This window comes from Equus caballus, chromosome 4 (genome assembly GCF_041296265.1).
Source record: "Equus caballus isolate H_3958 breed thoroughbred chromosome 4, TB-T2T, whole genome shotgun sequence".
NCBI lineage: Eukaryota > Metazoa > Chordata > Mammalia > Perissodactyla > Equidae > Equus > Equus caballus.
The window spans coordinates 78,481,861-78,495,845 of NC_091687.1; the positions used below are offsets into that span (position 1 = coordinate 78,481,861).

Genomic DNA, 13,985 nt, shown 5'->3' on the forward strand with positions numbered 1-13,985 from the left:
TAGCAGCCATCATTTATGGGAAATGGTATTAAAATCCTGCCGTATTGCAGTTTAAATTTAAATGCACTGCTTCCCAGAAGAGATTTCAGTGTATCCTATAAATGCACTAAAAGGGTTTTTAGGTTTTGTAGATTTTTTTCTTCTCTTGCAAGCCTAGTTCTATGGAGAGAGATGATGGTTCCTTCGAGTGATCTTTGTGTGTTAACAACCTGTGCAGGGAGCTCGTCTCTTGCTCGTTTTAGCGGGCAAAAGTCATCTTTGTTTGCGTGAAAGAAAAGGTCTGATTGAACTAGGGTGAGCCTTTTATTTTAAGAAGAGTTAAAGTCTTGGGTGTTTTTAATGTTTTAATCTCTGTTTAAGAGGTTTCTGTTGCAAGAGGAAAATTGATAACATTTTTACCTCAGCAAACTGCCAGCAAACTGGCTCTGCTCTAATCCCACGTTTATAGTGATTTATATTCTCCGTGGCAATGTGCTGTAACCTCAGAGTGATACCACTGTGGTGTAGATTGACTGCATTCCAAATGCTGGAATCACATACATAATGTTTTTACTTTTAAATAATATTCAGACACCAGAATAAATACCATATGTGCACTGATGCTGGTTACAATGGAACCCTGTCATTTCTTGTGAGGGAGAACATTCTTTGTTTCTGATTCCTGTTTGAAATAAGTATGCAAAAGATAAATATGTACATTGACAGCATTTTGAGAAGGCTTAGGTAATTACACAGCTGAGATGTAACTACAGTTCCTTGAAATATAGCATTTAAGACTGAAAAGTTTGCTGTGTTGCCACCACCCCTCTTTGACACACATGAAGGCAAGGATTTTTATCTTACACCCCCAGTGTAGGGTATAGTTTTTGTATTTCATATCTACAGCGTACTGTAGTTAAAGGACATCTGTTGAAGAAAAATTACCTCCGTGAGCACTGTTCATAGGAACCGTGAGACTAACATGCTGATGACATGGTAACAGGGAGAGTAACACATGTGATCATGAGCAGGGATGGATTGATTGGAAAGCCATAATTCAAGGTGAGACCTAATATCATCTGATGCCACAAGAGCAGAATTTAGGTGGCCTGACATCATCAAAATACAGATAATCAATCTCTCCAGATCCATTTTTTCCCCACGTGATAGTGAAGATTTAAAAGTTTCATAAAGTTTAGAAATACCTCCCAAGTCATACATTTTTAGATTTTTGTTTTTATCCATCTTGGTTGGAATTCTGATCCACCTAGATGTATTTTTTAAATCGACGTGGTAGAATGCCTTTCATATTTGTACATCTGTAACAGGCTCCAACAAGTCAATCCACATTTGCTTCTTGGGGAAGCATTTCAATCCAGGTTTGCATTATTACCATCAGTTGAGCTATAGTGAATTAGTGCTTATGACATTTTAATAATATTTTGTAGATGAGGAAACCCTGGGCATTGGAATTGATGGCTTCCCTACTCCTCTGCACCCCCGCCCAGTTTTGTGAGGTTTGCCCAGAATATATAGTGTGAGATTAACGTGTGAGTCATGCATCATAATGCATCTCTGACAGTTTATCTGGCACATGACTCAGAGTTTGGGTAAGTCTTGCATCCTTTCTGGGAGTTATTTGTAGAAGTGTTCACCGTTATAAAAATGCACAAAAGTCCCTTTTTGAAGTTGAGAAGATATGAGACAAATATTGAACCTCTAATGTAATGTCTTTCCTTTTCAGCTTTTCGGATGATCCCCTATCCCTTGGAAAAGGGGCATCTGTTTTATCCTTACCCAATCTGTACAGAAACAGCAGACCGAGAGCTGCTGCCCTGTAAGTCTCACCTTTGCATTCCCCTCTTCAGCCAGTGAGGGTGGGGATGGGAAGAGGTGGGGATGAGAAATGTTTATAATGTCCCTTGCCTTTTATTGCTCTCCTCCCAAACCCTGTCCTCATTTGATAGCATATGCATTAAAGTGAGTTATGTGAGTGGGTTTGGCTTCCTGCCCCTGCAAGTCTTTCCCAATTCGTCGAAGGGAAAGACCCCAGAGGACTGCAGTTTAAATGAAGAGACATCATATACTGGTTGGACTGAGCACAGAGACCCCTAGTTTGGGGCTGATGTTCGCTGGGCTGGTCCACTGTGCACAGTTCTTCCTGAGCTCCCTAGCTGGTCAGATGCAGTCTGCACAGACTGGAGTTTGAAGAGGAAGCACTGACTTCAGAGGGAGCTGCAGATGAGTCACGGATGGGAGGGCAGCACCAGGACGCTGGCATCATTGCCAGAGGCGGAGTCGTGGGGAAGGGCGGGTGCTCTCTGTGGTGATGCAATGCTCTTGGCCAGAGGGATTTCCCGTGAGCATCTCGTGGATTGCACGTAGTGCGTTGATGTAACATGTGCAGAGCACACGTGCAACCTCAGCGCTGTATCCAGCACAAAGAGGGGAACCCTGCCCTCGACTGCTTTATGAGCTAGCAGTCTGCTGGCCTACACCACATGTGGAAAGTATGATTTGGTTTACTGTAATACAACATTGTTTTGACAATTCCTGCTAACTAGTTATTATCAAGTCGTACTGTGTACAGGGATCGTGTCCAGCCTCTTCATGTGGCCCTGACTTAGGACATATTTTTCTCCCTCAGATAATAAGCTCCGAATTTGGCTATTCTCTCTTCCCCATCCTCTCTCCTGCCACCCACTCCTCTTTACCAGCCCCAGTTATATCATAGCTCATAGCTATAACATATTTAAATGCTTTTCCAGAGGAATAGTGTAACTTTGGAGCCCTGGGTACATAGTAAATTGTCCAATGCCAACCTTATGGAGCCAGTCATAAATCTCCAACGTGGTGGGGTCTGGGTGCAAAACAAGTGGCTGTCTCAGACTGAAGGAGCAGGAGGGAGCGCACTTGTCTCCTTGCTTCCAGGCCCAACGTTAGATTTGTGGCTTAGCGAACTGGGAGATCCCAGTGATGCGTTCTTCCTCGTTGTCTGAGGTTTGTTGTGGAAAAGGGTCTGGTGCCTCACACTACGTTAGGTTTGATTCCAGAAATCCCTGTTACGGGCCCATACTTTACCTTTTGACTCCCCCTTCAGGGAGATCCTTGTTAAAGTTTCCATTTTCTGGTAAGAAAGGCCGTTTTCTGAAAAGTACACTTTTAAAATGTTTTAATTGAGTCCAATTAAGTTTCCATGGAGATAGATTCACTATTAGGACAAGATTACAGTTCTTAAAAGAAATTTTATGGGAATAATCTTTATAAGCCTGAAATAGAAAATTATAGGTCACACTTATTTAATTGGATGCAGTTGTCCGAGTCTGATCTCCCCTCGCAATCCTTTGGGGGTTGGAGGTTGATGGTGAGGATGGTGAGGATATAGAGAGGGTCGGTTACTTTAAATGCTACCCACATTTTGCACATTGAAAGTGTCGTCGTTGCCACAGTCGGCCCTGCGCACTCGCATCCTGCCTTTGAACCCTAGTGGGGAGACTTCCCTGGATTCAGGTGCACCTGCTTATTTGTGCTTTGTCCCTCCCTGCTCCTCTCCTCCCTCAGTTTCAGCAAAGTGGATTAGTGTTCAGGGCTCTAAGTCATGCGAGCTGCATGGCTGAGGAAGGGCCTTTAGATCTTGGATTTCCTGAGGAAAATGGAGCACTTGGTCCTTCTTGGAGCACTTGATTGAGTGGAGTATCGCTCACATGCAGTGTCATGGCTCCCCGCCACCTGGGCCCCCACAGTTGGTGTTTTCTTCTGCACAGGCCAGCCCCTTTCTCCCCTGATCAGCACGCCCACTGGCCCAGGTCACAGACAGCCACACCTCGAGCAGAAAGCCGGGGAGTCCATTCCCTCGGCTTTTCTGCCACAGCTTTGTGGTTTCCCCAAACTCAATGTTTGAAATTTAAAAGTTATGAAAGGTGCTCTAAAGAGCACCAGTTATTTATTTTTTTGGTGGTTATTGGAAGTATATTTGTCATCAAGAATCTCCTACAATTTTGCCAGATGACCCTCACAGCCTTGCTCCCCAACCCTTGAAGATTGAGTGGCCCAGCTGAATGTCTCTGGCAAGGCGGCACCCTCCATCGACATACTTAGAGTGTTCCAGGAAGAAAATACAAGATAAACTATTATCACCCATATAATGATTAAAAAATTAGAGGAAGGTGAAAATCTAGAGAGAGGATTTTTTTTTCCAGTATACTTGATTTTGGATTTTCTGGGTTTTATACAATGAACATGTGTTTTATAATTGGAATAAAGGTTTGTTTTTCTGTCTGCTTTTGATAAAGGAATACTGTTTATTAGGCATAGCTGGTGTTACTGTCCCTGCCCATGAATGTGTGACATTCCCATGTTAGCCCTATCATGCCCCTAGGTAGAGTGCCGAGGGTTGAGTATGGACTCGGGAGAAGCAGATAGGCAGCCAGAGGCTGGCTCAAGTGTTGGCTCTGGTTTGTTCAAGTGCCTGCACTTTTCATTTCCAACAGGCTTCAGCCAAAGCTCTGAAGAGTCAGTCCCATGTGTAGAAACTTCCCTGAGAATGCGTTTTATTCCAGCCCTAATAATTCCCTTTTGATCTTCTCCACAGCTTTCCATGAAGTCTCAGTTTACCCAAAGAAAGAGCTTCCCTTCTTTATTCTCTTTACTGCTGGACTGTGTTCCTTCACAGCCATGCTGGCCCTCCTGACACATCAGTTCCCAGAACTTATGGGGGTCTTCGCAAAAGCTGTGAGTATTTGCCTAGAGGAAGGCCTCTGGGAGGGGCAGGGAAAGCCAAGGGGGGGCAGCAGGAGAGAGCTGAGGGAGTGTCGTGTAGAAATGGACGTGCCTCTATTGATCATTTGCTCACTGTTTAATTTTCATTATCATCAGTGGGATCGAAAGGTTGAAGGTCAAATGAGAAAGTGTAGGTTGTTTGTTAATGCATGCCTTGCCTCATTTCGCACAAAAAAAATTCTTTTTCCAAAAAAAGCATGAGATCTAAAAGGATTAAATAAATAATTAAGAGAATCCTAGCAAATGAAAAACGTGTGGGAAATTGTTCAGTTTTGTATAAATTGAATGACGTTATTTCTCATCTTTAGAATTGTGGGTCTTTCCTTCAAGAAGGATGAGATTTACATGTTCAAAAATTTAAATAAAAAAATTTTAATGGCTACAAACGTTTGGCTTGTTTGGAGAATGAAGTGAGAGGGTGTGAAGGGCTTGTAGTATTAAAAAGTATACAGACATAACATATAGAAATATGGAAAGCCAGTAAGAGTCTTTAAGAAGGGGTGTGGAGAAGAGCTTTAATAAGAAAAGCCATTTGTACTGACAGCCAAGAACCATTGTTTCCTTGTTGAAAACTGACCATTTCAAACTGCACTTGCAGTGAGGATAAATTTACTGATTTTGCCACAGATGAGTTTCAAACAGAAGGAATAAGGAAAAGTGTATCAATTATTCCCCTGGAACTCCATTCTGATTTCAAGGCGAATGGAGTCAGAAAGCATGATTTCTAACTTGGCTGGGTTGATTTAATCCCTTTCCAGATGATTGACATTTTCTGCTCGGCAGAGTTCAGGGACTGGAATTGCAAGAGTATTTTCATGCGTGTTGAAGATGAACTGGAAATCCCACCGGCACCTCAATCTCAACATTTCCAAAACTGAACTCATCACCCTTCTTCCCCCACCACCAAAACCGCTCTTCCTCCTGTATTCCTGACCTCCGCCAGTGGCACTGCCATCCGCTCAGTTGCTCAACCAGAAACTCAGCAGCCCTCCCAAGCTCCCTCTCTCCCTCCCCACATCCCGTCTGTCTTGGCTTCCACACCCTGTCGGGCCTAACCTCTTAAGCCACTACATTCAGTAAATATAATTCACGTCTTCTTCCCCTCCTTCTCTCCCCGTGGCCTCTCTTAGTTTAGATCTTCATTATTTCTTGCCTGGCCTCCTGCAAGAGTCTTCACTGGTCTCTTTGCTTCCAGTCTTATCCTCTGCCAGTCTTTTTCTCCTACTGACACAAGAATGATCTTTCTAAATTGCAAGTCTAAGCATGTCACTTCCCTGCTTGGATTTCTCCAGTGGTTTCCCACCATCTTCAGGATAAAGTCCCAGCTCTTTAGCATAGCATGCAAGGTCCTTTATGATCTGGCCTTGCTTGCCTCTTCAGTCTCATCCCTCCCAACTTTTGCACAGACACTACTCTTGGGCCATAGTGAATTACTCACCATTCCCAGATGCACCAGGCTCTTGTGTAGCTCAGTGCCTTTGCACGTGCTGTTTGCGCTGCATGGAATGCCCTTTCCCATCACCACCCTGACTTGTCCACTCTACTAATGCCTCTTCGTTCTTTTATACTCAGCTTTCTTTCTAAGTTTCTCCTAAGCTGAGTTAGATGTCTCTCCTCCATGATCCCACAGTATTCCATGAATACTTATATTATCACATTTATTGTATTGTACTATAATTGTTGAAAACTTGTCTGTCTCCCTTTTAGAATGTGAGCTCCTTGAGAGCAGAACTATGTCTTCCTTATCTCTGTATCCCCAAAGCTTTGCACAGTAACTTGCACATAGTAGGTTTTCAATAAATGATTATTAAATAAATAAATGGTAGTGGTTTCTGCAGAAAGAATCAATGTAAAAATCAGATACAGCTTAGCATCTCTTCTCTTCTTTTATAATTATGGACTCAGAATTGAAAGGTACCTTAAACAGATTGCCTTCAACAGTAACATGATGGAGGTCATCTGGACTCATCTTCAATACTTTCACAATGGGGAGTTCACCTATTCAACAGGGAAGCCCATTTCATTTTTGGATCACTCGGATCTCTTCTTTATACTGATAAAAGCTACCTCCCTGTAATTTTCACTTATTGTTCCTGTTCTACCCTCTGAAACTATAGTGAACAAGTCTACTTCCTCTTGCAAATTCTTAAGACAGCTAATATATTCTTGGCCACCTCTCACCTCTAACTTTCTACCTTCTATGTTCCCTAGGCAGAATATCTTAAATTTCCTTAAGTCTTCTGTACATGATATGATTTCTAAACCCAGTATCACCCAAGTTGCCTCCCTGGATGCTCCCTAGTTAATGGACCCATGCTTTTTATTATTTTCTTCTATTCTCAAGTCAACTTCTAAGTAAAAGTAGTTGCCAAAAGTCTGAGTAGATTAGAGTGTAACTTAGTAAAATTTAAAATAAGAATACATTTACAACATTAGACAATTACTGTTCCTCCTTTTATGTTCCTCTCTTAAACTTTTTTTTAAAGCATATCTGTAGAAGTCATTGTCATTGGCCTAGTATTCTTCATTATATGAACAAATAGCACTTGGTGGGAGTTTTGCATCAGAACAGAGCTTCTCAGCCTCTAGCGTGCATAAAATTCACCTGGCCCCGCCACCAGAATCTTGAGTGCTAGCACCTGGAATCTGTTTTTAGTAAGGACCCCAGCAGATTCTGAGGATGGGGGTTGAGGACCACGTTTCCTTTCAGGAACACCAATCTCAAGAAAGCCAAAACTTTGAGCAGCCTTTTGCAGGTAGATGGTGTGCTGTCAGAGCTGGTGAGGCGAAAGCTTTCTAGGAATCAGTGGTTTCGCCCTGGCTGCACCTCGGAATCATCTAGGGAGCTTAAAAATTACTGATGTCTGTCCTCCCTCCCCACGGGGACTCTCACTTAATTGATCTGGGGCACAGCGTGGGTATCTGAGTTTTCAGACGGTCCCCAGGTGATGTGGGGGTGCAGCCAGGGCTGAGAACCACTATACTGAATGAAATGACTAATTGCCTAAAACTGCCTTAACCAGGGAGCAGATTGGGAAGAATGGAGGACATTACATAGCATATGACTGGGTGTTCTCCACGAACGGCTGCACAGCCTCCAGAACATCGGAGAGTGTGTTCATTACCTATGTTAGACAAACGGCCACTCTCCTCATTTAATGTTTCCAAAGCTTTGGTTTTGCGTCTAGGATCAAGTGATTGAATAAAATATAAACTTGCCTTTACAGTCTTCGTATTTTATTCTCTACCAAGGTGTGGTGTTTTGCTTGGTTACTCATATTTTTCAAATGTAGTTTAGATAAATTTGCTTTTAAACCTCTGTCTGGAGGATCACATTCATCTTGCTCTTCATTAAGATTTAGCAGTTTCCAAAATGTCTGGAGGGACTTCATGGGGAAGGAAGATGGATGGCCTGAAGGAGACAAGCCCCATCTCTCGCCTGCTCCCCCCCACCCCGCCCCCAGAGTCTTCTCCACATTTTCACCCTTGCCACTTCATTAGGCCCCTCATGAAGCCCCCACAGGTTACCACAGCCACTCTATAGGCTGCCTGAGACCATTTGCAGCTTGTGAAAATGATTTTCTCAGCCCTCGTCTGAGATAACGGCCCTGGGATAATGACTTTTAGTAGATGCGGAGAGATTGCACTGCCACCCTCCAGGCCACAAGCAGCTTGGGAACTCTCCAGCGTGTTTACATGTTGATATGCAGCCAGCAAGGCAGGCCACAGTGGAGTGTGAACCACTGGAAAATAGTAAAATGAGAGGCTTCAACTGGCTTTCCTCCCTAATCTAATCTACCTCAATGACTTAGGACTAACTCTTCCTAGAATGTTTGGTTACCAAGATAAGGTTGCTCATATAAAGAAGTTATCATTCCAAACCCAGCCCCTCACAGAATGTGGGAATGTCAGCATTCTGACCCCTTCTGCTTTGAAGGGCCCTGTCTTTCCTCCTCTGGTCTCTCTCCTTCCCTGAGACGGAGCCCCCTGACTTCTGACTCTCATCTTCACTTATAGGCCCTGACCTCTTTGAAGTCTGATATTGATTACAGTGAAATGTCAATTGTCTCATTGCAATAGGGCACCTGGAACTTATTCAGATAAGCAGAGGCGTTTTGAATGTTAACGAAGCACGTTGGGAGCCATGACCTTCTTCTAAATAATGGTGTTTGGGGAAAAGGAGGATCAGGCGATTGAAGTGTCACTCTCTCTTTTTTATTAGTTCAGTTGCTTTTTCTCACCACAAGACACTGATTGAATTATGGTGCATTTTGGACCGTGTATCTCTGCCCTCTGGACAGAAGTTTTAGACATTGAGATAGATGAGCTGTTCCAGGGTTGCCTGGTGTTGCTCATTCAGACTTAACTTTTCAGGCAATAAATTTCCCAAGTCTATGAGTGAAACTGCTGTTTCTCTGTATGCATTGGTTGAGTCTCTGGCCAGAGTATTGACTGATTTTCAAACGTGAAGAAATGTAAATCAGCATCCCAAGCAAGGCAGGTTCCACCAAACTTTCTTTTTTTTAATACCTCCTGATGAAAGCCACTGACCTTTATCTGGTTACTAAGTGAAAGGGCTTAGCAGCATCAGATGACTCGTCACATTGTCTGCCTCTTCCCTGTGGCTGAGGGGTGGGGAGGGGGATGTGGGAACGGGTGCTAAGGAGGAAGGTAGCTTAGTAATCAGGGATGCACACCTCAACTGAGGTGAAAAGGTTCAAGGGATTCTTTTCTCACTTCTCCCAAGGATAACACATTCTAGATGTGAGGGAGAGCAGTAAATCATCATGTATATTGGAGGCATTGGGACTTAACTCTCTTGTGGAACCTTGTTGAGAAGGGCAGGTATAGTCGAGGAAGGCAGGGCCCACTGTATCCTGCTGTGCAGTGTGGGAAGAGAGGCAATTACAGGCATCAAACAGGGTGAGGCTCACCTTGATTTCCAGAAGCCTCACTTTTCCACTTTTTATCAAAATGAGGTCAGTGCCCAAAACAAAGCAAACAAACAAACAAACAGGTATTTATTTGAACCAATTTGCAACAACATCTCCATTCATTCTGCTGCCAAGCTGAGACTCCCTGATATCCCCTCGTTTTAGTGCATGAAGTCGCCTAGAGTGCAGACTTTGAGTGATGCCTTTCATCTAACTGCACTGGTTCATGCTAATACTTCACTGGTTCCTTCCCACATGAGTCACAACTTTGGCAGTTCTAAATCTGTTTTTGGTCAAGTCTTTAGGATATGATAACTTCACCAACAATATCACCTTGTTCCTTGAGCCCCATCTTCCAACCCTTGTCAGAATCTGGTTTATCCAGACCACTTCAACACCTCGCTTCTCTTTATGGAACTGAGTGTTAGAGGCAAATGCTGTGTTTTATGGAGCCTTGGTGGTCTCTGATTACATATAAATGAGTAAAAAGATATATATGTGTGTGTGTGTGTGTGTGTTATATATATTTTTAATTTTATAATGTTATCATGTTGGGTTAATGCAATCAGTAGATTTGTTCCACATTATCTTCTCATAACCAGGATTTTACAAACTCTTTCAGAGGCAGTTTGGGAAGTACTTACTCATTCCTGGGCCCAGTATCTCCCATGATGCCTTCCAACTGCATTCAACTCTAAACTGAAAAGGATAGGCAGTCCGTTCTGTAGGGTGAGCATCTCAAGTGGTTCTGTGCACTCACCAAAGGATAATTTCAGAAGGTTACCAGAAGTTGCCATATATCTAACACCCACTTGAGGAAAGAGCCATCCACCTTTGCTCAAGTACTAACATGGCTCCTATTTCTTAACTGCAACCCAGCCTAGCCTTTAAGGCCCTCCCTAGCATTCTTCCTAGCACTTTTGAACTCTGCCTCTATCTCTCCAGCCAGCTCAACTATTTATTATCGTCTGGTCATTCCAGCTGCTTTCCCATTTCTGTTCTGTTTATTGAGCCTGGAGGGCCCACCTGCTCATATTTCTTTCCTTACCATCCTTACCCCATCTCTATCTTTGATATCGCAGCCATCCATTGGGGTCTATTTCAGTTGCCTCATTTTAGGTGTTTCCTGATCCTTTGAACACAATGCATTCTCTCCCTTTTCTGAACCTTCCTGGTGCTTTGTTTGTGCTTCTTTCTTCTGTTTCATCGTGGTCTCTCTGGTATTATTACTTGGCTGTGCTCAGGTCTTAGTGCCTCCCGCAGCATTTGAGCTTGCTGACAGTGGGAGTTTTGTCCTAGACTCCTTTATATCTCACCCAGCACTTAAGTGCCTTACTGAGTAAATATATTTAATTGATGTAAAAGACTCAACATAGAAAAGGATTCCAAATCTTATACTATCTTGAGTTTCCTTATACAAATCTCACACCTGATGGTCCAGCTCTAATGTGTGACAGGGCTTCCAAGTTTGTATTCTACTGGTTCTTTAAAAAAAAGAAGAAGAAGAAGAAGAAGAAGAAGAAGAAGGTGGGGCCGGCTCCGCGGCCGAGTGGTTAAGTTCGCGCGCTCCACTGCCACGGCCCAGGGTTCAGATCCTGGGCGCAGACATGGCACCGCTCATCAGGCCACGTTGAGGCGGCGTCCCACATTCCACAACTAGAAGGACCTGCAACTAAGATATACAACTATTTACCAGGGGGGGTTGGGAAATAAAGCAGAAAAAAAAAAAAAGACAAGATTCTGAGGTCAAGTGAATTTGTGAAACTTGCCTACCATACCCCTTCTTGAAAACCCGCAGTCCATGGAACATGGGACCAGTAGAGGCACCCGTTCTAACTTCATTAAGTGCACTGTCTAATAATTTCACTACAGAACCATGTTTCCCTCTGCATGTGTCCTTGTGTCCTACACTGTGCTTCTGTGGGAAATTCTTGGTGGAGTAGACAGTGCTGTGCTAAGGACAAAGGACAAAGGACTCCACAGTATGAGAACCAGGTATTGAACCCTAGCAAGATGATACCTTGGTTGTGAACAGACAGCGAGCAAGGAAACTGTCCAAATACCCCTCTCGTGCTGGGCTTGGTTAGGGCACCTCTTCTGCCAGATGCTGGATGGTTTGTGGAATGAAGCTGAGTCTTCACAAAAACATAATCAGGATAGATTTGAGATTATGTTAGGTGTATCTCAGGCAAGGTACTTGGTTTTCTTAAAAGACACAGTTAACGAGCATTCTTCGCTACATGAAAAGCAGAAAGGAGTTTAGTAACCAAATGAAAGAGACCCCACAGATCTCCTCAGATCAGCACCTCTTCAACAAGGACGTGTCTTCCAGGGACTGGCCAGTTTGCTGTCCTCCCCCAGGCTCCCATGATGCACCACACCAAGCAGGTAGTTCAGAAATGAGCATGAGCTGCACAGGTTCTTGGGAGACAATAGGATCCCAAAGCAATTCACAACCATATAACAAACTTTTTAAAATTGTCTTTTCCACTTAAAGTGAGTTCTGTCCCCAGCTAGGCAAGTAGGTGGTCTAAGTTGTCCCCACTTTTTTAACTCTTCTGCCCACTTGCCACCATCTACCAATCCCTTTTGATGGCATTAGTCATCTGCATGGGCAGCCAGTGGATCCTGAAGACTAGTTAGTCGGAAGGCCTCGGAACCGTGGGCCAGCTATCAGAGCAGTGGAGAGGGCTGTCGGCAGACACTCCCCTTACCTGTCAGCACTGGGGGCGGGGGCTGGAATGCGGGTTTGATCATGCACCAATGTTTCCTGTAAACAAATGTGAACTTGCAGCCTTTTGAGAGTTCCACAGTGCAGAGACTTAGATGCAGGCATGGGTTGGAGAGGTTTGTTTTACAGCCTTCACCGAGATCTTTCCTGACTTCCCTGCGTTTCTGGTTTCTTTGCAGTTCCTCAGCACTTTGTTTGCCCCCTTAAACTTTGTCATGGAGAAAGTGGAAAGCATCCTCCCGTCCAGTCTGTGGCACCAGCTGACGCGGATCTAGGGACGCCCACCTGCCCTTCCCCTCACCTCACCCAGCGAGCTGCCACCATCTCTTCGTGCCAACTCCTCATGGACTGCAAGAAAGCATGACTTTGAAAAAGGGAAGCCATTCCGAGATTTTAAAACATTCATGGACTGTCTGTTCCATATTAAAAGCTGTTTTTGTTGTACAAAATTCATTGATGTTCAGTTCTATTATATTTTGCCTTCAGAAAAGAAAAAAAAGTCAAAAATAAACTTTTGTGTATTGCAGCAACCAGGTGTGTCTTCCTGTGTCTTCCAACCCTGAAAGTGTTGGTGTCCCAAGTAAACCTACAGGTTTATATTTAGTTTACTGACGACCCACGTCTGCTGAAGCCCACACGATGGTTTTCTGTGCTGCTGGCACTCCTCTCAGCAGGCCCTTAGGAGCCCTACAGTTAGTGACTCGGGAATGGAATCGCTTTGGCTTGAAAGTACCATCTTTTTCAGCCCCAAACTGCGTGTCCTCATAGCCCAAATGCGCAAAAAAAGCTTCCAAAACAAATGACAGGAAGCGTGAATGAAATGAGACATGTGTGTCATAACAGGTTGTTGCAGTTCAGAAGGTCTACTCATTGAATCAAACTCAACACTAGAGTTCTAGGAATCATTTTGGTTTTGCTTTCCGAAAATTTGTTGTGAGAAGAAAGCTTTTAACAAGAAGCCACAGACCCAACATTCTGGTGCAGAACCTGACCACTTTCCAACATTGCCATTTTTAAAATGTTTTCTCATAAGAGTACTTTTTTTGTTGTTTTTATCATGTTTGCATTCTTGATGCTTGAGTGTGAGCATTCTTTGAGTATTTTACTGATCTGAACCAAAACAGTCATTTGTCCTCGCCACCTTTAAAGCCTTCTACATGATTCACACCTGCCGAGCATCTGGCTTTACTTAGGCAAAAGAAGAAAAATAAATAACCTTGAATCCTCTATCTGAAGTGAAAAGTACCTCTATTTAAAATCTCAATCCAGTGCTTAAAAAAAGCGGGCTGTCCTTACATAGTTTGTTTCCCTTTTCTTTAGAATCCTGACTCTTTCCCCAGTGAGCGGTACACTAGGCAGCGTGTGGAGAAAACACCATGCCATGGCTCCTTCCCTGGTGGACTTCCTGCCAGCTCCTGGTCTTCATCCAACAGCAAAGGCAAGGGGGCAGGTCATGTTTAGGCGCACAAGGGTTTTTCATGCTTTTGGGCAGCTCTTGCTTCTCCCTCTTTTGTGCAAAGCCCTGACAGGGATGTGCAGATGGCTCCTGCTCTTCGGAAAGC

The 13,985-nt window shown here is 43.7% G+C and overlaps 1 protein-coding gene across 23 annotated transcripts in view; it reads left to right on the forward strand.

Annotated features, from left to right (window-relative positions):
* Positions 1-12,953, forward strand: part of ST7 (suppression of tumorigenicity 7) — a 257,458-nt gene extending 244,505 nt beyond the window's left edge. For 12 of the 23 annotated variants that reach the window (XM_070264225.1, XM_070264207.1, XM_070264208.1 and 9 more), the window contains 3 exons: positions 1,724-1,816; positions 4,571-4,710; positions 5,517-6,578. In XM_070264225.1, coding sequence (XP_070120326.1) covers positions 1,724-1,816; positions 4,571-4,710; positions 5,517-5,636 — 353 coding nt within the window. In that variant the 3' untranslated portion in view covers positions 5,637-6,578. Of the gene's footprint in view, positions 1-1,723; positions 1,817-4,570; positions 4,711-5,516; positions 6,579-12,602 lie in introns of those variants that run through there. The other 11 variants (XM_070264227.1, XM_005609177.4, XM_070264224.1 and 8 more) reach the window with 2 other exon arrangements.
* The last annotated feature ends 1,032 nt before the right edge of the window (positions 12,954-13,985 follow it).